The sequence below is a fragment of the Salvelinus alpinus genome, chromosome 14, assembly GCF_045679555.1.
Source record: "Salvelinus alpinus chromosome 14, SLU_Salpinus.1, whole genome shotgun sequence".
In the NCBI taxonomy this organism is placed as follows: domain Eukaryota; kingdom Metazoa; phylum Chordata; class Actinopteri; order Salmoniformes; family Salmonidae; genus Salvelinus; species Salvelinus alpinus.
In genome coordinates, this window is record NC_092099.1 from 32,024,055 (window position 1) to 32,051,018 (window position 26,964).

General features: G+C 42.5%; 1 protein-coding gene across 1 annotated transcript; it reads right to left on the reverse strand.

Annotated features, from left to right (window-relative positions):
• Positions 1-22,265: 22,265 nt before the first annotated feature.
• Positions 22,266-26,668, reverse strand: LOC139538796 (acyl-CoA-binding protein-like). Its single transcript, XM_071341233.1, has 4 exons — positions 26,270-26,668; positions 23,191-23,308; positions 23,029-23,091; positions 22,266-22,805 (listed from the first exon to the last, which is right to left on the reverse strand). The coding sequence occupies exons 1-4, from the start codon at positions 26,276-26,278 to the stop codon at positions 22,732-22,734; spliced, it is 264 nt and encodes an 87-aa protein (XP_071197334.1). The 5' UTR covers positions 26,279-26,668; the 3' UTR covers positions 22,266-22,731.
• Positions 26,669-26,964: the final 296 nt, after the last annotated feature.

The window sequence follows — 26,964 nt, forward strand, 5'->3', positions numbered from 1 at the left end:
ATACGCACTACCCTCTGTAGTGCCTTACGGTCGGATGCTGAGCAGTTGCCATGCCAGGCAGTGATGCAACCAGTCAGGATGCTCTCGATGGTGCAGCTGTATAACTTTTTGAGGATCGGGGAGCCATGCTAAATCTTATAAGTCTCCTGAGGGGGAATAGGTGTTGTCATGCCCTCTTCACGAATGTCTTGGTGTGTTTGGTATGGACACCAAGGAACTTGAAGCTCTCGACCCGCTCCACTACAGCCCCGTCAATGTAAATGCGGGTGTGTTCCACCTTTCTTTTCCTGTGGTCCATGATCAGCTCCTTTGTCTTGTTCACACTGAGGGAGAGGTTGTTGTCCTGGCACCATACTGTCAGGTCTCTGACCTCCTCCCTATAGGCTGTCTCATCGCTGTTGGTGATCAGGCCTACCACCGTTGTGTCGTCAGCAAACTTAATGATGGTGTTGGAGTCGTGGTTGGCCATGCAGTAGTGGGTGAACAGGGAGTACAGAAGGGGACTAAACATGCACCCCTGTTGAGAATCAGCGTGGCAGATCTGTTGTTGCCTACCCTTACTACCTAGGGGTGGCCCATTCTTGGGCACAATGACTATGGTGGTCTGCTTGAAATATGTAGGTATTACAGACCTGGTCAGGGAGAGGTTGAAAATGTAGGTGAAGACACATGCCAGTTGGTCCGTGCACGCTCTGAGTACACGTCCTGGTAATCCGACTGGCCCTGCGGCCTTTTCGTCTGAAGCAGCTGGTGCTCTCATCCATGCTTCAGTGTTGCTTGCCTCGAAGCGAGCATAAAAAGTCATTTAGCCCGTCTGGTAGGCTCGCGTCACTGGGCAGCTCGCGACTAGGTTTCCCTTTGTAGTCCGTAGTAGTTTGCATGCCCTACCACATCCGACGTGATCAGAGCCGGTGTAGAAGGATTCAATCTTAGTCTTTTATTGCCGCTTTGCCTGTTTAATGGTTCATCTGAGGGCATAGCGGGATTTCTTATAAGCGTCCGGATTAGTGTTTCCGCTCCTTGAAAGCGGCAGCTGTAGCCTTTAGCTCGGTGCAGATGTTACCTGTAATCCATGGCTTCTGGTTGGGATATGTACGTACAATCACTGTGGGGATGATGTCATTGATGCACTTATTGACTAAGCAGGTGACTGAGGTGGTATACTCCTCTATGCCATCGGATGAATCCCGGAACATATTCCAGTCTGTCCTAGCAAAACAGTCCTGTAGCTTAGCATCCTATCATCTGACCACTTCCGTATTGAGTGAATCACTGGTACTTCCTGCTTTAGTTTTTGCTTGTAAGCAGGAATCAAGAGGATAGAATTATGGTCAGATTTTCCAAAAGTAAATGTGAATTGAATGTAGGAGATCTGGTTTAGATAATACAATGAAAAAACCATACGTTTTTTCTTTTTAATTGTTGTATCATTATCTTTAAAATGAACAAGATAAAACAAACATTCAGATATGAATATGGGGACAATTTCAGTGAAAAACATAAGAGGGCAACAGTACTTGTGCAAAGTTTCAGAATGATAACTTCCAAAATGAGTGTGCTACATGGCATTTATCATGAAGTCACCCAGGTGTCCCACACAAGTAGCCCAAATGTACCCAAGTGGCCAAATTGGTGAAGGTATACATTTTGAAACAAATAACTATATACAAAATACCAAAATGGTATTCTAACACACCCCCCCAAAAATTGAGGAAAAAAAGAAAGAAATATGAAGGAAAAAAAATATATACATTTACAAAATAACATGGGTAACTATTTACACACTTTCAATATTTGGAAGACCCTCAGTCCTCTATCAAATCAAATCAATTTATATAGCCCTTCGTACATCAGCTAATATCTCAAAGTGCTGTACAGAAAGAAACCCAGCCTAAAACCCCAAACAGCAAGCAATGCAGGTGTAGAAGCACGGTGGCTAGGAAAAACTCCCTAGAAAGGCCAAAACCTAGGAAGAAACCTAGAGAGGAACCAGGCTATGAGGGGTGGCCAGTCCTCTTCTGGCTGTGCCGGGTGGAGATTATAACAGAACAGATTTTCAAACGTTCATAGATGACCAGCAGGGTCAGACACTAATAATCACAGTGGTTGTAGAGGGTGCAACAGGACAGCACCTCAAGAGTAAATATGAACAGTTTACCTCTAGATGGCCCGGGAGGTGTGGAGCCAGAGACAGCAGGGGTCCAGCTGGATGAACCAGCTTCAGAGGGGGATGGACACGTTGGCACTGGGGGCTCCAATTCGGAGTCAGTGTCACTGTGAAAGAAAATGTTCAGTTAGAATAGTTTCACATATGAGCCCTGTATTAACAGGTATAATAAACAGATATATAGAGTACAGGGAACATAAAGGGCTGTTCCATTTCACTTTGGCCATTGTTGTGGGCCTGCCTCAAATAGGCTATTTCATGTGGGGGTGGGGTGGAGCTTTACACATTTCATTACATTTTTATATATTGCAAATAAAATGTAAAAACAATGACAAATAATATTTTATATTATTAATTTCAAACAACGGCATTAGCATGAGAAGAACTTACCAGTCCAAAACAATGTCCTCTCCGTTCCAAAAATATGCTTCCATTTGAGTCATGGTCGCTAACTGAGTCGTCTTCCAAAAGCATATGTTTCACTTTCACGATCAATTTCCTCTATAATTTTGTCTACATTCGTATATCTAGTCTTAGATTTAGCTTTCCCTGACTTATTCGCCATGATGTTCGATATATAAACAGCTGAAGATGCGCGTTACCGAAATAGTGCAGTGCGTAAAAAGCTTAGCTCCTTCCAGTATGAATATTCAGTGGCGAAAGACCGTCTTTACGCCAGAGTTTACTACATGGGTTGGTCTTCCAACACAGAACCATTGCATATTGCCGTTTACCTCTGCTCGTTGGCTATCTACCCAGCTAGATTTCAAGACGATCAGTGGTCATTGGGTAAAAATACAGTCAATCAACGAAACAGCGGTCATATAATTGGTGCACAATGAGGTCGTTACTTGTTGTCTTCCAATCGGTTTCTTTGGGTCAATATGTCCCGCGAAATGACCCATCAAGTTTGGTTGTGTTACAAACAAACAGTTGATTGCAATGAAACCAAACATGACTGGATAAAGTCAGGTTTAGTCTGTGTATTTACGTCAAATGTTTCGTCGAAAATTGAATGACACGAAATTCAACGAGATAAGCGTTCACAAAATGTTTCGTGTTAGGCTATAAAAATGGATTTAACCGAACAAAAGAATATTCATTGTGTAACAATGAGCCTTGGGATTGCAAACAGAGCAAGATCTTCATAGGTAAACAATTTATTTCATTGCAATCTGTGATTTTGTTACGCCTGTGCTGGTTGAAATAGTATTTTGGTATGGGGCTCTGTGCTCAGATAATCGCATCGTATTCTTTCGCAGTAAATCATTTTTTAAATCTGACAACGCAGTTTGATTAGCAAGATTCTAGGCTTTTGAAGCATGTTAGACACTTGTATTTTCAGGAATGTTTAATATGACTTTATGTGGCGATCACCGTATGTTGTCGAATTTAAACCCGGTACCGGTATCCGTAGCGCAGAGAAGTTTTAAAGAAAAAATCTTTGTCTAGTTTGATGTGAGTAATCGCTGTTCAGATACCCGGAAGCTCTTTTTGGTCATAAAAGACAGTAGCAGAAACATTATGTACAAAATAAGTTACAAACAATGCGAAAAAACACAAAATTTTAGCACAATTGGTTAGGAGCCCATTAAACAGCAGCCGTCCCCTCCAGGTAAAATCATATAACACACATTACTGAGTACCACTCTCCATATTTTCAAGCATAGTGGTAACTGCATCATGTAATGGGGATGCTTGTAATCGTTAAGGACTGGGGAGTTTTTCAGGATTAAAAAAAACGAGTGGAGCTAAGCACATGTAAAATCCTAGAGGAAAACCTGATTCAGTCTGCATTCCACCAGACATTGGTCGATGAATTCATCTTCAGCAGGACAATAACCAAAAACACAAAACCAAACCTACACTGGAGTTGCTTACCAAGAAGACAGTAAATGTTCCTGTGAGGCAGAGTTACAGTTATGACTTAAATCTACATGAAAATCTTTGGCAAGACCTAAAGATGGCTGTCTAATAATGATCAACAACCAATTTGACAGCGCTTGAAGAATTTTTCAAAGAATAATGGACAAATGTTGCACAATCCGGGTGTGGAAAGCTCTTCGAGACTTACCCTGAAAGACTCACAGCTGTAATCTCTGCCAAAGGTGCTTCCACAAAGAATTGACTCAGGGGAATGAATACTAATGTAAATGAGATATTTCTGTATTACATTTTCACTTTATTATTATGGGGTATTGTGTGTAGATGGGTGAGATATGATGTTTTATTAATTTGGAATTCAGGGTGTAACACAACAAAATGTGGAATAAATCAAGGGGTATGAAGACATTGCTAAAATCAAATCTAATGTTTGTCACGTTCCTGACCTTATTTTCCCTTATTTTGTATGTATTTAGTATGGTCAGGGCGTGAGTTGGGGTGGGTTGTCTATGTGTGTTTTCTATGTTGGGTTTTTTGTGTTCGGCCTGGTATGATTCTCAATCAGAGGCAGCTGTCAATCGTTCTCCCTGATTGAGAATCATACTTAGGCAGCCGGGGTTTCACGTGTGGTTTGTGGGTGTTTGTTCCTTGTTAGTGTTTCGCCACACGGGACTGTCACGGTAGTTTCATTTGTTATTTTGTATCGCATATTGTTTTCGTGTCTATTAAATTACCATGGAAACTAACCACTCTGCATATTGGTCCGATCCTTCTCGCCTCTCCTCGTCCGATGAGGAGGACGATATAGACTATCGTTACAATGTTATTGATCACATACACGTGATTAGCAGATGTTAATGGTGGTGTAGCGCAATGCTTGTGCTTCTAGCTCCAACAATGCAGTAATATCTAACAAGTAATATCTAACAAATTACACAACATATACCCAATACACACAAATCTAAGTAGGCATGAATTAACACTATATACATATGGACGAGTGTCACGATCGTTATAAGGAGTAGACCAAGATGCAGCGTGGTATGTTTCCATCCTTTTATTCGGAAGAAAAACTTAAAGAACAAAACAACAAAACGAACAAACGAAACGTGAAGCTATAATAATGCTCAAAGGCAACTATACATAGACAAGATCCCACAAAGCACAATGGGAAAATGGCTACCTAAATATGATCCCCAATCAGAGACAACGATAAACAGCTGCCTCTGATTGGGAACCATACTAGGCCAACATAGAAATATAATTCACCTAGATGACCCACCCCGACTTAACCAACATAGAGAATAAAAGCTCTCTATGGTCAGGGCGTGACAACGAGCGATGTCAGAGTGGAACGGACTAAGATACAGTAGAATAGTATAGAAAACAGTACATACATATGAGATGAGTAATGCAAGATATATAAACATTAAGTGACTAAGATGCTGTAGAAAAGTATAGAACAGTATATACATATGAGATGAGTAATGCCAGATATGTAAACATTATTAAAGTACTAGTGTTCCAATCCTTAAAGTAGACAGTGATTTCTAGTCTATGCCTATAAGCAGCAGCCTCTAACGTGCTAGTGATGGCTGTTTAACAGTCTGATGGCCTTGAGATAGAAGCTGTTTTTCAGTCTCTCAGTCCCAGCATTGATGCACCTGTACTGACCTCGCCTTCTGGATGATAATGCGGTGAACAGGCCGTGGCTCGGTGGTTGATATCCTTGATGATATGTTTGGCCTTCCTGTGACATTGGGTGCTGTAGGTGTCCTGGAGGGTGGGTATTTTGCCCCCAGTAATGCGTTGGGCAGACTGCACTGCCCGCAACCGCAAGGCTCTCCAGAAGGTGGTGCAGTCTGCCCAACGCAGTTGCAGTTGCCATACCAGGCTGTGATACAGCCCGACAGGATGCTTTCAATTGTGCATCTGTAAAAGTTTGTGAGGGTTTTAGGTGACAAGCCAAATTTCTTTAGCCTCCTGAGGTTGAAGAGGCTCTGTTGCGCCTTCTTCACAACACTGTCTGTTTGGGTGATCCATTTCAGTTTGTCAGTGATGTGTACGCCAAGGAACTTGAAGCTTTCCACCTTCTCCACTGCTGTCCCGTCAATGTAGATAGGGGGGTACACCCTCTGCTGTTTCCTGAAGTCCACGATCATCTCCTTTGTTTTGTTGACGTTGAGTGAGAGGTTGTTTTCCAGGCACCACAATCCAAGAGCCCTCACCTCCTCCCTGTAGGCTGTGTCGTCATCATTGGTAATCAAGCCTATTACTGTTGTGTCATCTGCAAACTTGATGATTGAGTTGGAGGCGGCTTTTTTACTTATTTTGTAAATAATGCGCCAAGTCTAGGTCCAAGAGGCTTCTAAAATAGCTTCTACCTCCACTCCACTGATCCTCAACACTGGGGCCCCACAAGGGTGCGTGCTCAGCCCCCTCCTGTACTCCCTGTTCATCCATGACTGCGTGGCCAAGCTCGCCTCCAACTCAATCATCAACATCAGCCATCTTCTCCAGCGCCATGATAGTTGAAAACATTTGGGAAGTAAGCTGGGACAAACTGAGATTGTGACTTCTACAGTGATGTATGCCTATAGGCAATACCATCAGCCTTGGTGAGAGAGTGAATAAGCAGGTAAAACCTGCTATTTTTATTTGGTGTCATTTAGGAACAGATCATTTCCCAGTGTTGTATTACGACTTGGGGCAGGTGGAATATAATAGTAAATCACAGTGTGAAATGTTCTGGTTCTGCTCAGAACTCCTCTTCCCAGTCTGTTCCGAGTATTCTACATGCTGGGAGGACACCAGTGCTTAATTACAGTGATTTAAGAGACAGATAGTAACAACACAGTCCAACCTCTCTTTCTCTCTCTCTCTCTTTCTCTGTCAGATAAGGCCAGGACACACAGTCCACGCTTACACATCTCTCTCGCTACTTCCCTCCCTTTCTCTCGCTCTCTCTTTCAATTGCTCTCTCTCAGACTCCGAGAGTTACAACTCATACAGTACATTCAGAAAGTATTCCCCTTGACTCTTTCTAAATTTTCTTACGTTACAGCCTTATTCTAAAATGTATGAAATAGTTTTCCCCCCCCTCATCAACCTACACACAATACCCCATAATGACAAGCAAAAATAGTTTTTTACAAGGTTTTTACAAGCTACAAGCTTGGCACACCTGTATTTGGGAAGTTTCTTCCATTCTTCTCTGCAGATCCTCTCAAGCTCTGTCAGGTTGGATGGGGAGTGTCCCTGCACAGCTATTTTCAGGTCTCTCTAGAGATGATCGATTGGGTTCAAGTCCCGGCTCTGGCTGGGCCACTCAAGGACATTTAGAGACTTGTCCCGAAGCCACTCCTGGGTTGGCTTGGCTGTGTGCTTAGGGGTGTTGTCCTGTTGGAAGGTGAAGCCTCGCCACATTCTGAGATTTTGATCACTCTGGAGCAGGTTTTCATCATGAAAAACATGGTGCTAGGTTTCCTCCAGACGTGATGCTTGGCATTCAAGCCAAAGAGTTTAATCTCCGTTTCATCAGACCAGAGAATCTTGTTTCTCATGGTCTGAGAGTCTTTAGTTGCCTTTTGGCAAACTCCAGGCGGGCTGTCATGTGCCTTTTACTGAGGAGTGGCTTCCGTCTGGCCACTCTACCATAAAGCCTGATTGGTGGAGTGCTGCAGAGATGATTGTCCCTCTGGGAGAAGGTTATCCCATCTCCACAGAGGAACTCTGGAGCTCTGTCAGTGTGACCATCAGGTTTATGGTCACCTCCCTGACCAAGGTCCTTCTCCCCCGATTGCTCAGTCTGGCCGGGCGGCCAGCTCTAGGAAGAGTCTTGGTGGTTCCAAACTTCTTCCATTTAAGAATGATGGAGACCACTGTGTTCTTGGGAATTTTCAATGCTGCAGAAATGTTTTGTACCCTTCCCCAGATCTGTGCCTCAACACAATTCTGTCTCGGAGCTCTACAGACAATTCCTTCGACCTCATGGCTTGGTTTTTGCTCTGACATACACTGTCAACTGTGGGACCTTATATATAGACATGTGTGTGCCTTTTCAAATCATGTCCAATCAATTGAATTGACCACAGGTGGACTCCAATCAAGTTGTAGAAACATCACAAGGATGATCAACGTAAACAAGATGCACCCGAGCTCAATTTCGAGTCTCATAGCAAAGGTTCTGAATACTTATGTAAATAAGGTATTTCTGGTTTTTATTTTTTATAAATATGCAAAACTTTCTAAAAACCTGTTTTCACTTTGACATTATGGGTTATTGTGTATAGACTGATAATTTTAGTTTAAGGCTGTAATGTAACAAAATGTGGAAGAAGTCAAGGGGTCTGAATACTTTCCGAATGCACTGTACATTCAAAAATTCAGAGTTCTCATAATATGCCCTGTAACGATTGTCGTCTGGAGAAGGAGAGGAGGACCAAGGTGCAGCATGGTAAGTGGTCATATTTTTTTTATAAAATAAGAAAACACTTGACAAACATAAAAAACGACAAACGAACAGTCCTGAAAGGTGAAACAAAAAACTAAACAGGAAACAACCACCCACAAACAAAAGTGGGAAAACAGATAGACAACGATAGACAGCTGCCTCTGATTGGGAACCACACCAGGCCAAACACACAGAAACAGAAAACCTAGACCTACAACATAGAATACCCAGACATAGAATACCCACCCACATCACACCCTGACCAAACAAAAAATAGAAACATACAAAGCAATCTACGGTCAGGGCGTGACATGCCCTTTTGGATTAGCAGTGTTGTTTTCACTTCCATCTCTCTTTGGTTTGCACTACGTCCTCTTTGCATTTCTCCCACATAAATTAAATGAAATATGGAACTTAATTGAGCTGGCTTTCGACCTCCACCCAGGTACTGTAGTGCCTTTATCCCACCTCTGTGGTTGTACTGTACGTACAGTACATGTCATGTATAAACTTCCAGTGGATCTATTGTTGGGTATACATTGAGTATACATCAACATTTGGCTGTGCTTTGTTCTATTCTAAGGGTTTGTAGTAGCAGTTCTATACTGTTTTCTGAATGAAGAGGTAAGTTGACACCCACACAGTTAATGTTCTAGGTTATAGAGAATAGAGAGAGGGGATTGACTGAACCCGGGTGTTGAACTTTGACACTCTCCCCAGGTTCAGTATGAGGTTCAGAGGAGGTGGAAGCGATGGAGACTGGAGCAGTATATACACTATATATACAAATGTATGTGGACACCCCTTCAAATTAGTGGATTGAGCTATTTAAACCACACCCGTTGCTGACAGCTGTATAAAATCGAGCACACAGCCCAGCAATCGCCATAGACAAACATTGGCAGTAGAATGGCCTTACTGACGAGCTCAGTAACTTTTAACGTGGCACCATCATAGGATGCCACCTTTCCAACAAGTCAGTTCGTAAAATGTATGCCCTGCTAGAGCTTCACAGGTCAACTGTAAGTGCTGCTATTGTGAAGTGTAAACGTCTAGGAGCAACAACGACTCAGCCGTGAAGTGGTAGGCCACACAAGCTCACAGAACGGGACCGCCGAGTGTAACACTCACTACCGAGTTCCAAACCGTCAGCACAATAACTGTTCGCCTGGAGCTTCATGAAATGGGTTTCCATGAACAAGCAGCCGCACACAAGCCTAAGATCACCATGCGCATTGCCAAGTGTCAGTTAGAGTGATGTAAAGCTCGCCGCCATTGGACTCTGGAGAAGTGGAGACGCGTTCTCTGGAGTGTTGAATCTCGATTCACCATCTGGCAGTCCGACGGAGAAATCTGGGTTTGGCGGATGCCAGGAGAACGCTACCTTCCCGAAATGCATAGTGACAACTGTAAAGTTTGGTGGACTAGGAATAATGGTCTGGGGCTGTTTTTCATGGTTCAGGCTAAGCCCCTTAGTTCCAGTGAAGGGAAATCGTAACGCTACAGCATACAATGACATTCTAAACGATTCTGTGCTTTCAACTATGTGGCAACAGTTTGGGGAAGGCCCTTTCCTGTTTCAGCATGACAATGCCCCTGTGCACATACCGAGGTCCATACAGAAAGGCTTTGTTGTGATCAGTGTGGAAGAAAGAGCCCTGACCTCAACCCCATTGAACACCTTTGGGATGAATTGGAATGCCTTCTGCGAACCAGGCCTAATCGCCCAAAATAGGTGCCCGACCTCATTTATGCTCTTGTGGCTGAATAGAAACAAGTGCTCGCAGCAATGTTCCAACATCTAGAGCAGTGGCAGATTTAGGCATGGGCAACATTGGCAGCCGCCCAGGGCAGCATCTTGCCGGGGCGGCATGGGGCACCCGCACAAAAAAAATAATAATATTCAGAATGGTGACATTTGCGCGATCGGTTTTCTATCGCTCATTTGCACGTCACGTCAATGATATCATGTCACCGTGTGGGACTGTGGGTCAATTAATCTTGTCGGAGTGGGCACCCTGGTTCTAGTTTGTGAGCTAGGCAGGCTACTGCCTGGGAAGGTCTCCCACTCAGAAGTACGAGATTGGAAGGGGGCGGGGGTAGGTTGACCTCAGGTCTCCCCACTGGAAGTCCGAGGTAGGGGGTGCGGGGGAATCTATCAAATAGCGCACCTCTAACTTTGTACAGTACTAATGCAATTAGTAATGCAATTAATTGTGCACTTTAGTTTGTGTGTTTCTTGTTTGAAGTGCAATAGTGTAATAATCAGGTTCTCTTCTTTATAAGTGTGTTATCTATTTGTGTATTTGTGTGATATAGAATTTGTGCAATTTAGTTTTATTTGTGTGTTTTTTGTTAGCAATAGGATAATAGTGTAATAATTTGATTCTCTTTTTTATTTGTATTTATATACTACAATTTGTTTCTATTTGTCTTTGTTACTTCTTTTTGATATTTATGACTCTTATTTCTGTATATATATTTATATTTATATAGTTTATATTAATACCCATTATTTGGAATGAGATGTTCGACGAGCAAGTGTCCACATCATTTTGGTCATATAGTGTACCTTGGGAGGCCAGGCGCCAACATGGCTCCATGAGTCAGCATAGGGGCCAATATCCAGGTCTCCTTCCTTTCCCGGGGACCCTCCACACACCATTCTGGTCTGGTGTAACACATCCAGTCACTACTTCATGTATGAGGCTTTGTGTCTATCTGTGACATTCTGACATACCCAATTGACTCTTGAAGGATGAGGCCTCATCCTCACATGCAGGCATGCATGCATGCACACACACATACGATTATCAGAAATGAAAGAAACGTGTGCCTGTAAAATAGTACATATGACCAGGGATTCTAAAGGACCATTGCACATGCTTAATTTTATTTACTCAATGATGACTTTCTTTCATGTATTTTCCAAGTGTTACAAAAGATATGTTGATGTTTAACCGTGAAAACAAGAGCTGTTGTAAAGTTTAAAGAAATTTGTGTGAATGTGTAATTAGCAGTTCCTAGAATCAATTTAACCATGTTTTATGTTAGTTACACTATTTTTTATTGTAAAGCCCTCCTGCAAAAACAACCGCCGTACCTTGCGTCATTGTTAATTTACAGACGTATGAGATAACAGAACCGGTCTCAGCGATAGCTAAATCTGGCGATCCCTTCGCCACACAGGCCACGTTGCGTGCGCAAACATTGCAAAATACGTTATTCAACCATTTTATCCCACCACTCGTGCGCGTGAACAAGCGTCTGCGTAGCCATGCGCTAAAACATAACTTGGTTCTATTTTACGCTCTACGCGCTAAAAGTCCCCTCCTTATTGGATATCAGGAAGAGACAAACACACGTGGATGCTTGAAAGACAAACGAGGAGAGATGAATGAATGATAACTAACTAGGTTTCTCTTCTTATCTGTGGATTAATAGTCGGGCGTGGAGACACAATTTTGTATGACACCGGGTCACAATTCTACAAAGAACCAGCTAAAAAGAGGACCATATGCATGTAAGGTAAAATATCAACCCAATGTTCACCTCCCAATATAAACTAGCTAGCGAAATGTCCATGAATGTTTCGACCTCAATTAATATAATTGATTCACAGTTGATTTTGGTATTTTATTAACCTGCATGATCGCGTCAGGTGGCGATAGATTTTACTTCAGAATTTTAAATATTTTTTATGATCGTGTTTTGCATGAATGTATTGATGTGAATATTTGTTTATACTGTATATGTGTATAAAAGAGAGCGTTGGTCTCAGCATGACTCCCTGTCAAAATTATTTTATAAATAAAATAAGTTGTGTGTTGCTTCACACAGGCACAATGATGGTACGACTTGATAGAAATGAGAAAATAAACTCTTAAAAGTTTATAAAACATCTACAGTGGGGCAAAAAAGTATTTAGTCAGCCACCAATTGTGCAAGTTCTCCCACTTAAAAAGATGAGAGAGACCTGTAATTTGGAAAATAAGTATTTGGTCACCTACAAACAAGCAAGATTTCTGGCTCTCACAGACCTGTAACTTCTTCTTTAAGAGGCTCCTCTGTCCTCCACTCGTTACCTGTATTAATGGCACCTGTTTGAACTTGTTATCAGTATAAAAGACACCTGTACACAACCTCAAACAGTCACACTCCAAACTCCACTATGGCCAAGACCAAAGAGCTGTCAAAGGACATCAGAAACAAAATTGTAGACCTGCACCAGGCTGGGAAGACTGAATCTGCAATAGGTAAGCAGCTTGGTTTGAAGAAATCAACTGTGGGAGCAATTATTAGGAAATGGAAGACATACAAGACCACTGATAATCTCCCTCGATCTGGGGCTCCACGCAAGAGCTCACCCCGTGGGGTCAAAATGATCACAAGAACGGTGAGCAAAAATCCCAGAACCACACGGGGGGACCTAGTGAATGACCTGCAGAGAGCTGGGACCAAAGTAACAAAGCCTACCATCAGTAACACACTACGCCGCCAGGGACTCAAATCCTGCAGTGCCAGACGTGTCCCCCTGCTTAAGCCAGTACATGTCCAGGCCCGTCTGAAGTTTGCTAGAGAGCATTTGGATTATCCAGAAGAAGATTGGGAGAATGTCATATGGTCAGATGAAACCAAAATATAACTTTTTGGTAAAAACTCAACTTGTCGTGTTTGGAGGACAAAGAATGCTGAGTTGCATCCAAAGAACACCATACCTACTGTGAAGCATGGGGGTGGAAACATCATGCTTTGGGGCTGTTTTTCTGCAAAGGGACCAGGACTACTGATCCGTGTAAAGGAAAGAATGAATGGGGCTATGTATCGTGAGATTTTGAGTGAAAACCTCCTTCCATCAGCAAGGGCATTGAAGATGAAATGTGGCTGAGTCTTTCAGCATGACAATGATCCCAAACACACCGCCCAGGCAACGAAGGAGTGGCTTCGTAAGAAGCATTTCAAGGTCCTGGAGTGGTCTAGCCAGTCTCCAGATCTCAACCCCATAGAAAATCTTTGGAGGGAGTTGAAAGTCCGTGTTGCCCAGCAACAGCTCCAAAACATCACTGCTCTAGAGGAGATCTGCATGGAGGAATGGGCCAAAATACCAGCAACAGTGTGTGAAAACCTTGTGAAGACTTACAGAAAACGTTTGACCTCTGTCATTGCCAACAAAGGGTATATAACAAAGTATTGAGAAACTTTTGTTATTGACCAAATACTTATTGTCCACCATAATTTGCAAATAAATTCATTAAAAATCCTACAATATGATTTTCTGGATTTTTTTTTCTCATTTTGTCTGTCATAGTTGAAGTGTACCTATGATAAATTACAGGCCTCGTCTTTTTAAGTGGGAGAACTTGCACAATTGGTGGCTGACTAAATACTTTTTTGCCCCACTGTATCTGTTACTGGGCTGTTCAATCACTGGCAACTAAGAAAAGCTTCTGTTGTAAAAGAGAGATTCTGCACAATCCAGAGTTTTATTTCCACAGAAAAATTATATGACTGCAAATGAACAGGCAGCAGTTAGTGTTTACAGTTCCCAGTATGTGCTATCAACAAGATGCACATGCACAAGGCCTTGAGGAACTGTACATACAGCTGATCCATTCCAAATTACACTGTTACATCTCAGCTACTGTGACAGCAGAGATGTCCTGATGTCGCCTGTGTTCTACAGTCCGTAACCCTGAACCTAATTCCAATAGGAAATCACTGTTCCTGGGATGTCTGCGTGTTTGGAAGATGCCTTCTGCTGTAGTACTGTATCCACTTGTGCTCCTTCACCTGTAGCATTTCCCCAGGCGGCCTCCTGAAGGCATCTGCAGGGCTATGTGATGGCTATGACGCGCCAACTTGCCGTTGAGGAAGAGCAGAAACACTACGGTAAACTGGCACCAGAAGCAGAGGGTGAAGCCCAAGGGAGAGGTGTGCTGCCAGAGCAGAGCCACAAACACCACATCCCCCGCCGACAGCATAGCCGCTACCAGCACCAGAGCCGACCCCAGGCCCCACCACCGTTCCCGAGTCCAGGCCCTCACTCACTTGCGACATTACCAGCAACTCCAGGCCAAAGATGGCTCCCACACTGGCCAGGGAAACCAACACGTGACACAGGCCCACCGCCACCCCCTTAGTCCTGAACCCAGTAACCTTGGTTATGTCGCTCTCCAGCAGAGTTTGAATCAGGTGATTAAGAAGGAGAAACTTGAATACCAGATCCAGCTGTGTAGAATACCTTGGGTGCATTCTTTCATGTGAAATAAGACCGTAGGCATTTGAGGGAACAAATCAAAGACTAATTGGACTAGTGTTACTAGAGAAAATAAAAAATAAATTACTATTTTAGAAAAAGACCATAACAAAGGTAAACAAGAAAAATGTAATTTCTGAACGTAAGCAGGAATATCATATTTTACTTTTGAACAGAGCCAACAACTACAGGTTAAACTCAAATAAATCATACTATTTAATGGCATACTGGTTAACATCTCGCAGACCTCACGAAACAATAACACGCTAAAATAGTTATAATTTTAAAAGATGGATACAAATGCGTTAACTAGAAACAACAACACAATTAATTACCATTTTTAAAAGCTTATGAAAATCTATATAAAACAGAATTAAACAACAGTTGGACGGATCTTAAAACCTCTCTGGGATAGGGTCTAGTTTCCTGAATTTCCACCTGACTGACGTGCCCAAAGTAAACTGCCTGTTACTCAGGCCAGGAAGCCAGGATATGCATATAATTGGTAGCATTGGATAGAAAACACTTGGAAGTTTCTAAAACTGTTAAAATAATGTCTGAGACTATAACTGAATTGATATGGCAGGTGAAAATCTGACCAGAATTTGGTTTTTTTAGCTCCCAGGCTCTTATTATGGAAACCTATTGTTTCTATGTAAATCCATCTCCCAAATTGCAATTCCTATGGCTTCCACTAGATGTCAACAGACTTTATTCAAGGTTTCGTGCTTCTTTTTTGAAAAACGAACAAGTATTTGTAGTTATTGTTAGGAGACCACCTGGACAAAATCAGTCTTTCGGCGCGAGAGGGCGCGCGGTTACGAATTTTCCTTTCCTATTGAACATACTACTTTCCGTATGAAATATTATAGTTTATTTACATTTTAGAGTACCTGAAGGTTAAACAGAAACGTTTTTTGACTTGTTTGGACGAAGTTTAGTGGTAGCTTTTTGGACTCCTTTGTCTGTATGTTGAACGAGTGGATTACTGAAATCGATGGCGCCAACTAAAATCCTTCTTTACATCCCAAAAGTCAGTTTACTAACAAAACGACCATTCATGTTGTAGCTGGGACTCTTGGGATTGCAGACAGAGGAAAATCTTCAAAAGTAAGTGATTTATTTAATCGCTATTTGTGATTTTGTGAAGCCTGTGCTGGTTGAAAAATAGGTTGATGTGGGGCGCCGTCCTCTGACAATCGCATGGTACGCTTTCGCCGTAAAGCCTTTTTGAAATCTGACAACACAGTTAGATTAACAAGAAGTTAAGCTTATAAATTATATAAGACACTTGTATGTTCATGAATGTTTAATATTACGATTTCACCGGATGTTGTCGGCTTGTGTCCCGTCTAAGATCTTAGACTTAACAACCCAGAAGCAAATATCAGCAGACAAAAAATAATCACTAAAAACAGAGATCACCCAAAAATAAATATTAGACACTGTTAAAATATTAGTGCGGAGAAAAGCACAATGAATGTGTTGTTTTACAAAAGAGTCCTATTTAACATTCTGGGACAAAGTAGTGCCACTATTTACACAAATGACAACGAGTCATTCAATTCAGTTCTTCCTAGTTCCATCTATCAAACAGTTATCTCAGTTATATTAAAACCAGGAAAATCTGGAGAGTCCCCTGCTGATTACAAACCCATATGTTTAATAAATTGTGAGAATAATAACAAAGCTCATAAACAAACAAATGGAAAAAGTCTTACCAGACTTAATAAAAAATTCTATAGTACTTTTCGTAAGATTCTCAAAGCTCATTAATTATTGATACATATCAATCAATCCAACCACTCAAATTCATAGATGGGGCTATGGTTGCAAGGACTGACCATGCATATCAAGATTATGGTTTTAACCATGTTTTGAGACAATATAGTGTTTTGTTAGTGGAATTAAATAATTCCTCTAATATACTCATTAATTAAATTCAATCTGTCTATTTATAAGAATTTGTAAGATACTTATTAACATAAAATAGACAGGATACAGTCTTATTAAAATTAGATAATAGTGTTTATTCTCGGAGCACGCTGCCATTTGATCATAAACACAGGTTTATATACAAGATATGACGTCATAGGTTACAGAATAAGTCACTTTAGCAGACAACTCAAGATAATGGAAGACCTAAAAAGTTACCCACAGCCTTATCTAAACATCTCAGGGCTAAGTTGGGTCAGTTCAACCATAGTTTAATGACCCTTTTTGCTTACTTTATAACCCACAACACAAATCTCTTTTCACCAGGCGTGCAGAGTTCAATTAGTTATAGTTTTATCTAAAGCTAGAATTTGTTTGAACTATTTATTAACAAAATTCCTAACATGTTTACATTTACTTTGTTTACAAACATTAGTAAAACAAGCTTATATTTTGTGTTGTGATGAGGAACGACAGTTGAACAAAGCTCATGAGGCATTTATAAGTTATGTTGTTTTAAGAATATACGTTCTGGGATTCTTCCGAAGGCATTGAGGAGGAGTACACCACATCAGTCACTGGCTTCATCGATAAGTGCATCGATGACTTCATCCCCACAGTGACTATATGTACATACCCCAACTAGAAGCCATGGATTACAGGCAACATTCGCACTGAGCTAAAGGGTAGAGCTGGCACTTTCAAGGAGTGGGACTCTAACCCGGAAGCTTATGAGAAATCACACTATGCCCTCCGACGAACCATCAAAAAGGCAAAGCTTCAATACAGGACTAAGATCGAATCGTACTACACCAGCTCTGACGCTCGTCGGATGTGGTAGGGCTTGCAAACTATTACAGACTACAAAGGGAAGCACAGCCGAGAGCTGCCCAGTGACACAAGCCTACCAGACGAGCTAAATAACTTCTATGCTCGCTTCGAGGCAAGTAACACGGAAACATGCATGAGAGCATCAGCTGTTTGATCACGCTCTCCGCAGCCGATGTGAGTAAAACCTTTAAACAGGTCAACATTCACAAGGCCAGACGGATTACCAGGACGTTTACTCCGAGCATGCGCTGACCAACTGGCAAGTGTCTTCACTGACATTTTCAACCTCTCCCTGTCCCGAGTCTGTAATACCAACATGTTTCAAGCAGACCACCATAGTCCCTGTGCCCAAGAACACCAAGGTAACCTGCCTAAATGACTACCAACCCGTAGCACTCACATCTGTGGCCATGAAGTGCTTTGAAAGGCTGGTCATGGCTCACATCAACACCATTATCCCAGAAACCCTAGACCCACTCCAATTTTCATACCGCCCGAACAGATCCACAGATGATGCAATCTCTATTGCACTCCACACTGCCCTTTCACACATGGACAAAAGGAACACCTATGTGAGAATGCTATTCAATGACTAAAGCTCAGCGTTCAACACCATAGTGCCTTCAAAGCTCATCACTAAGCTAAGGACCCTGGGACTAAACAGCTACCTCTGCAACTGGATCCTGGACTTCCTGACGGGCCGCCCCCAGGTGGTAAGGGTAGGTAACAAATCCCCAACGCTGATCCTCAACACAGGGGCCCCTCAGTGGTGCATGCTCAATCCCCTCCTGTACTCCCTGTTCACTCATGACTGCACGGCCAGGCACGACTCCAACACCATCATTAAGTTTGCCGATGACACAACAGTGGTAGGTCTGATCACCGACAACCACGAGACAGCCTATAGGGAGGACCGTGTGGTGCAAGGACAAAAACCTCTCCCTCTAAGTGATCAAGACGAAGGAGATGATTGTGGACTACAGGAAAAGGAGGACAAAGCAAGCCCCCATTTCTCATCGATGGGGCTGTGGTGGAGCAGGTTGAGAGCTTCAAGTTCCTTGGCGTCCACATCACCAACAAACTAACATGGTCCAAGCACACCAAGACAGTCGTGTAGGGCCTCCCGGGTGGCGCAGTGGTCTAGGGCACTGCATCGCAGCGCTAGCTGTGCCACCAGAAACTCTGGGTTCGCGCCCAGGCTCTGTCGCGGCCGGCCGAGACCGGGAGGTCCGTGGTGCGACGCACAATTGGCCTAGCGTCGTCCGGGTTAGGGGGGTTTGGCCGGTAGGGATATCCTTGTCTCATCGCGCACCAGCGACTCCTGTGGCGGGCCGGGCGCAGTGCGCGCTAACCAAGGTAGCTAGGTGCACGGTGTTTCCTCCGACACATTGGTGCGGCTGGCTTCCGGGTTGGAGGCGCGCTGTGTTAAGAAGCAGTGCGGCTTGGTTGGGTTGTGTTCCGGAGGACGCATGGCTTTCGACCTTCGTCTCTCCCGAGCCCGTACGGGAGTTGTAGCGATGAGACAAGATAGTAATTACTAACAATTGGATACCACGAAATTGGGGAGAAAAGGGGGTTAAAAAATTTATTTAAAAAAGACAGTCGTGTAGAGGGCACAACAAAACCTATTCCCCCTCAGGAGACTGAAAATATTTGGGATGGGTCCTCAGATCCTCAAAAGGTTCTACAGCTGCACCATCGAGAGCATCCTGACAGGTTGCATCACTGCCTGGTATGGCAACTGCTCGTTCTCCGACTGCAAGGGACTACAGAGGGTAGTGCGTACGACCCAGTACATCACCGGGGCCAAGCTTCGTGCCATCCAGGACCTCTATACCAGGCGGTGTCAGAGGAAGGCCCTAAAAATTGTCAGACTCCAGCCACCAGAATACCGCAGTGCCAAGTCTAGATCCAAGAGGCTTTTAAACAGCCTCTACCCCCAAGCCATAAGACTCCTGAACATCTAATCAAATGGCTACCCGGACAATTTGCATTGCCCAAGTATTTAACTTGATCTGAATAGTTGTCATGGTGTTGTATTCACTGCAACAGTCTCCACTTGACCGAGAGGCAAAAGCGGCGGCGAAACGAGTCTTAGGATATCGAAAGTACAGTGGCAGTTAAGTTTAGCTGTACAGTACCAGTAAACACACCTATTCATTCAAGGGTTTTTATATAGCTTTACTATTTTCTACATTGTGGAATAATAGTGATAACATAGCTATGAAATAACACGTGGAATCATGTATTAAACAAATCAAAATATATTTTAGATTCTTCAAAGTAGACCCCCTTTGCCTTGATGACAGCTTTGAACACTTGGCATTCTGTCAACCAGCTTCACCTGTAATGCTTTTTCAACAGTCTTGAAGGAGTTCCTACATATGCTGAACACTTGTTGGCTGCTTTTCCTTCACTCTGCGGTCCAACTCATCCCAAACCATCTGAATTGGGTGGAGGTCAGGTGATTGTGGAAGCCAGGTCATCTGATGCAGCACTCCATCACTCTCCTTCTTGGTCAAATAGCCCTTAGACAGCCTGGAGGTGTGTTGGGTCATTGTCCTGTTGAAAAACAGATTATAGTGGGACTAAGTGTAAACCAGATGGGATGGCGTATTGCTGCAGAATGCTGTGGTAGCCATGCTGGTTGTGTGCCTTGAATTCTAAATAAATCACAGACGGTGTCACCAGCAAAGCACCCCCACACCATCAGACCTCCTTCTCAAAGCTTCACGGTGGGAACTACACATGCAGAGATCATCCGTTCACCTACTCTGCGTCTCACAAAGACACGGCGGTTTGAGCCAAAAATCTCCCATTTGGACTCATCAGACCAAAGGACAGATTTCCACCGGTCTAATATCCATTGCTTGTGTTTCTTGGCCCAAGCAAGTCTCTTCTTATTGGTGTCCTTTAGTAGTGGTTTCTTTGCAGCAATTCAACCACAAAGGCCTGATTCCCGCAGTCTCCTCTGAACAGTTGATGTTGAGAAGTGTCTGTTACTTGAACTCTGTGAAGCATTTATTTGGGTCGCAATTTCTGAGGCTGGTGATTCTAATGAACTTATCTTCTGCAGCAGAAATAACTCAGGGTCTTCCTGTGGCGGTGTTCATGAGAGCCAGTTTCATCATAGTGCTTGATGGTTTTTGCTACTACTTGAAAAAACTTTCAAAGTCCTTGAACTTTTCCAGATTACTTTAAGGTCAGTCAATGATGGACTTCTCTTTGCTTATTTGAGCTGTTCTTGCCATAATATGGACTTGGTCTTTTAACAAATAGGGTTATCTTCTGTATACCACCCCTACCTTGTCACAACACAACTGATTTGCTCAAACGCATTAAGAAGGAAAAACATATCAAAAAAACTTTTAGCAAGGCACAACTGTTAATTAAATGCATTCCAGGTGACTACCTCAAAGCTAGTTGAGAGAATACCAAGAGTGTGCAAAGCTGTCATGGCGAAGGGTGGCTACTTTGGAGAAATGTTAATATAAAATATATTTTTTATTTGTTTCAAAACTTTTTGTTGGGTTACTACATGATTCCATATGTGTTCATTGTTTGTCTTCACTATTATTCTACAATGTAGAAAATAGTACACAAAAAAAAACTTGAATGAGTAGGTGTGTCAACTTTATACTGGTAATGTATGATTAACAAACATTATTCATAAAACAATGTAAGTCTCCTTCTGGAATAAACTCCAGAAGTCCCCTCCCCTAGTTATTCAGCAAGAATTGACTTATTTAGTTTTTTACAGTTATTAGAAGTCCGGTCACGGGATACTCTGCTATCGCCAGGAGGAGACAGGAAGGAAGAATGTTCCTTCCATGAGTGCACAGAGATATTCGCGGCAAGAATATGGCCATTGTAGATTCCCAATCCCACTCCATTTCTACCCAATTATTTTATGAACGCACTCTTGAGTGGAAACGTTGTCTCAAACCGTGAGAAAGCAGTGCAAAGTTCAACTTGCCTCCTGTGAACCACTGTTATAGAGCCCCACAGTGGAGGTGTCATAATACCAATAAAACCTAGCGAATTTTAGAAACACTGAAAATAAGGGCTGTGTTGTGTAAGCTTACCCTAGCGTGACGTTTTGATAACCGTGTAAATCTCTAGGACAAGGTGACTTATATTTGGCTCTTTTTACTGATTTTGAAAATGCTCATTAGCATTAAAGTAGACATCATGCAAGATTACAAATTCCTGCATGTCATGTCTAGCTGACACCTTAGATAACAGGTATTGTGTCAATTTAAAACATACAAGACATTCAGAATTGTCAATTTTAAAGAAACGTAGACGATTTATTCATTACTACATTTAGCTAACATTAGTTAATCCAGACATTTTTACCTTTGCCTCGATTCGGCAGTTATTTTCGATTGGGCAAAATTTAATGGTGGAAAAACAATTGGAATAATTTTCCTTGTTTGACCACTAGGTTTTATGGGTATTAATGGTACTGTATTGGTTAACTGATAAGAGCTAACCAATCCTACAAGAAGTATAAAGATATTGGGGAGCTGTTGGAAGCATTATTCAAGAAACGAGTGTTTCTCAAGACATTTGGCCAAAGGAGATGGTGCAACAAAACAGGGTGGTAAATGGACAATAAAGTATTCTTCTTGATTTTAGTTTTAGATTTACTGAATATACACATTTATTTAAATGTGCGGAGTCAGACAAGTTAGTAAGATCTCATTTCATGAAATAACCAAGCATGACGACAAATGTTAAAACAAATGTAGACTTTATGGAGTTCCTGGGCTGTACAACCAGTTGAGAACATTCACTAGGAAATTGCTGGTGGAGGACGGCTTGACTCGGTCCGTAGCGGCGGCTTGTCAGTCTTGTATTCTCAGCTTGACCATAGGTGGTCCACAATAGGCATTCAGCGTTCACATGCAATACAGTCAAACATACCTGGGTCCAACACATACGTAAAATACATGCGGTGGGCTTGATTTCTTGTTTTGTACCAGTTGAATAGTCCAAAAAGTGCCAACTAAAATCACCCCGCAAGCTACTCCACTAAACTAAGCACACCTCTAGAATTACAAAGTATTTTACATATGCATTTGCCCCAGATGTTGTAGCAGAGGGCATACTACTGGAATTTAAGGCATCTCACAGGGACGAGGTGTGGGCTGACCACAGAGGTCATGGTTCTACACTGCCAGCGATCGGCCCAGTCAGTTCTTAGACTCCGTACTTCCCTTTAAGCTCCTCTACCAAGGCAATGTACTCCTTCCTGGCATTATCTTGGCTCTTTCCTGTAAGAGGCACAAGGAAGAGAAAAAACACATTCATAAAACATGCTGATAACAGGTTACTGTTCAAAGATTGTCTGGCTCAACCAGTACACTTATGACTGTAAATGCATTGAGCTGAAGGGATCCACAGCTGTCTAAATCCGATTCCCTGTGGAGTACAAATCACTTAAGGTGAACAGTGCCCTCTACAGTTTAAATGTGGGCAGGACTACAGGAAACACACCTTTCTCCTTCTCCCAGGCGTCCCACTTGGCTTTCCCAGTGAAATCAAGCATCCCAGGACGAGCTTCAGAAACAAAGTAAAAAACACAATCAACAGACTATACTCAATACAATGAGTCATCTACACTTGAGGGGTATCACAAAGCACTGGATGCTGGCTTACCGGTGTTGACATCGCCCACTTTGGCCTGTTTGAACAGAGCATAAACCCTGAGCATCTCTGCATCTGCTGGCTTGGCCTTAAGCTGCTTCACCTCCTCTGCAGCCTTATCAAAGTCTGCCTGGGTGGGATAGAAGCAAAATATGTGATTTAAAGTCAGCTAAACAGAGAAAGAAAAGCCTACACCTGAAAATGGCTGCTTACTAGTGAAATCGGAGAGATATGATGGCTTTAGACATGAAAGGTTCCTGTACAATCTCATTACAAAATGCCAGCAACCTTACAGCAAATCTATGTCAGAAAAAGGTTAAGCTAGATAATCACCGGATAGCAATTGAGTTAGCACTGGCGTACATTGAACCTTGATCTCATATAGGTCTATTTGGCTTAGCCTACAGGTATTAAATCTGCATCAGTCATGATGACATTCCATTGTGAGCAACTGGAGACCAGAATGGCAGAACATAGAAACTGGCCTCAACCAGAGCTACTGAGTATGGAAACCAATCATTGTTGCTGAAAAGGAGGTCTATGCTGCCAAGAAAGAAAAAAACAGGCCCCCCAGCAGTACAATGGGTCCTCTGAGTGGGCTGAGCAACACTACAAAATGCCACACTGGATGTGTCACCCTGCCAACTGTGCCAGGGGGGAAGAGAGACAAAACACTGGTTGCTTTTCCTTTTGTATAGCCTAGGAACATAGGCAGTCTGTTGCCTCCACTTATAGTTTGGCCATTATTAGTGTCACTGAAATGTTTGGTGTCAGATGGCCTGGATGTTGATTTTGCAACCCACCCAGAGGAAAGATTGGATTGCAAATCACCCTGGTCAGAGTCCAAGTAGAGGTAATAACCTGGGGGAAGGACCTAACCCTTATCTGTACAGCCTCAAAGGCAGGTTTTAAAAGACAACACATTAAGTGTTTTGGGGTTCCTGAGTGGCGCAGCGGTCTAAGGCACTGCTTCTCAGTGCTAGAGGCGTTACTACACACCCTGGTTTGATTCCAGGCTGTATCACAACCGGCCATGATTGGGAGACCCATAGGGCGGCGCTCAATTGGCCCAGTGTCGTTAGGGTTTGGCCGTCATTGTAAATAAGAATTTGTTCTTAACTAACTTGCCTAGTTAGATAAAGGTTAAATAAAAAAAGTTTCCAAAAAAGTGTGCATCTATTAGCTTTGTGCACCTGCTCACTCAGACATTGTAAATGTTATACCACAAAACAGTTCCAGGGAAAAAGCTTTGCATTGCCCACCATTTACAGTCCTAGTCCTGCCAGATACAAAAGCATTGTGTATCAATGCAAATATAATGCTCATTTGAGTCTAGGTCGATGCAGAGAAGGAAGGAGACAACCCGGCAAGGTGCTTATGTATGAGAATGTAGCAGCTACCTACAAAATAATCTGACCCGAAGGTAATGGCTAAACAAGCACATTATCTGAACTTAAATTAATAAACAGCCACGGTCTTGAGTTTTAATGTTAAAATATGTGTGAGGCAACACACTAAAAATGTGACAGCCAAAACCAATGTAATCTAATCTACTCAGCTAAACAGATATCCAATATGCTTTGGCCTCTGCTTCAATAGGAGGACAGAGATCAGGTTGCCAAACTCACTGATTAAAATATTATCCATCTCCCTGGCTACAACTCACCTGTGAACTTTTATAAGGGGTATTCATTACGGAAACATTTACCGTTTTAAGAACCAAACGGAAGCAAGCAGCGTAAAACGAGAGTTTCTATTTGACAAATTCAGTTAGGTCCCGCCCTGTTTCGTTTGCTTCCGTTTTAAGAAATGTTTTGCGACAGAATCGGCGTAATGAATATGCCCCCAGGTGAGTGGCAGAGGGCATAAGCTGAAGGGACAAAGTACAAACCGGTCAAATAAATGTGATCAACTCCAACAGTGCTTTTACCTTCAATTTGATGGAACTGCATACTTTTTTTCAAATCAAATACTTACAAGCCCTTAACCAACAATGCAGTTTTAAGAAAAAATACCTACAAAGAATATAATTAAAGAGCAGCAGTAAAATAACAATAGCAAGGCTATATACAGGGGGTACCGGTACAATGTGCGAGGGCACCGGTTAGTCGAGGTAATATGTACATGTAGGTAAAGTTAGTGAGTATGCATAGATAACCAGAGTAACCGGGGGCGCAATGCAAATAGCCTGGGTAGCTATTTGATTAGATGTTCTGCAGTCTTATGGCTTGGGGTAGAAGCTGTTTAGAAGCCTCTTGGACCTATACATATACCTAATTTAGGTATATGTAAACATATAACGTGACTAATATATATATATTCATTCCTCTAACCAGAAACACAGATGCTTGCCTTTTTTTCTGCTAGTTGTTCAATAATGGGTTTATTAAATGGGAGTTTATGACCCTGCGTTCCGGGCGCGAGCCTTCTTGCCTTCGAGTGACCATGTGATTAAGAGTTGCGCAAAACGGCAACATTTCTTCCTTCATCCTATAAGAACAAGCTAAACTTTAGTCAACGTTAGATATAATTACTTTCACATGCTTCTTCTCACCAGGATATTACGCAAGCAATCATATACAACAGAGGCGCGTGTGAAGTCCACACACAATCAGTGCCTTGGGCTATGTCAAAGCCGCACCACACCCTTCAAGCAGGGTGACAGAAGTGCCAAAGGTGCCAGGCAATCCTCTGGCGCTCTGGTTTGCCAGTGACATTAGCTTGCTAGATATTGAGCTGTCAAACAAATGAAATGGTGGTTTCATCGGGTTGAAGCATGGGCATTGCGCCTTTTTAAAGGCAATAACATTAATCAAGTTCAATTCAAAATTGCCACAAGACCGACGGGGATAACTAGTAACTAAGTTACTATAAGTAGTGGTGTCAAGTGCCAACTCCAGTTTGGCAAAAACGATACGCTCTTTACTTGTGTTCTAGCTAGCAAGCTAACTGACCGTTAGCTGACAAAGCCTAGTCGACATGTTAGTGAAACTTCACTTGGACCAGGAAATCAAAATAATACAACTACCTATGCATGTTATGGCAACTAGCTACAATATAATGTAAAACAAAATACAAATTCGATCCAAACCTCAGACATGATTCAATTCCTTTTGAAGGCCCTTAGTACAGTCACAGAACACTGCTGGCGTCCACAGCCCAGAACTAACGGAAAGGAGAGTAGACCGTTCCTAATGTGTGTGTCGTGAGCAACAGCGTGAGCAACAATAGTGGAATCGGTGGTTCGCCTTTAAAATAAGTCACCCATTGAAACATGCAAACGGATAAAGTGCCCAACGTTCTGAAGTCTATACATTCACAGTGCGATTGTGTCAAATTAACTAATTATTGTATTTTTTTGAATATATATATATATAACATTCCAACCTTGTTTAGCGTTATCGGTTAGCATCAGTTTCAATTGGGGACTTTTATTTTGAAGGCAAACCGGCGACTATTGTTGCTAATGCTGCTCACGACACAGTGATCTGTTCCTCTAAGCGTTTCGCTACTGTGCAAGGCGATACCGCCCCTCAATTCCATTGGTAGATTTAACTAATGACATTCACGCATCATTTCGGTTAGTTGGGGTGAGTAAAGGTAACCAATCAAATCCCTAAATTCATTGGCACGAGTAGTGGTCCCACTACAGTAGGGCACGGGGTCATGGGAATGTGTGTCTGCAACAATTAAATATGTATCTCTACTAAAGACAACACAGTCTTCTCCAATAGGTCGTTATCATTAAAACGTCACAATTAGGTGAAGAACGTTAGATTTGCCTGC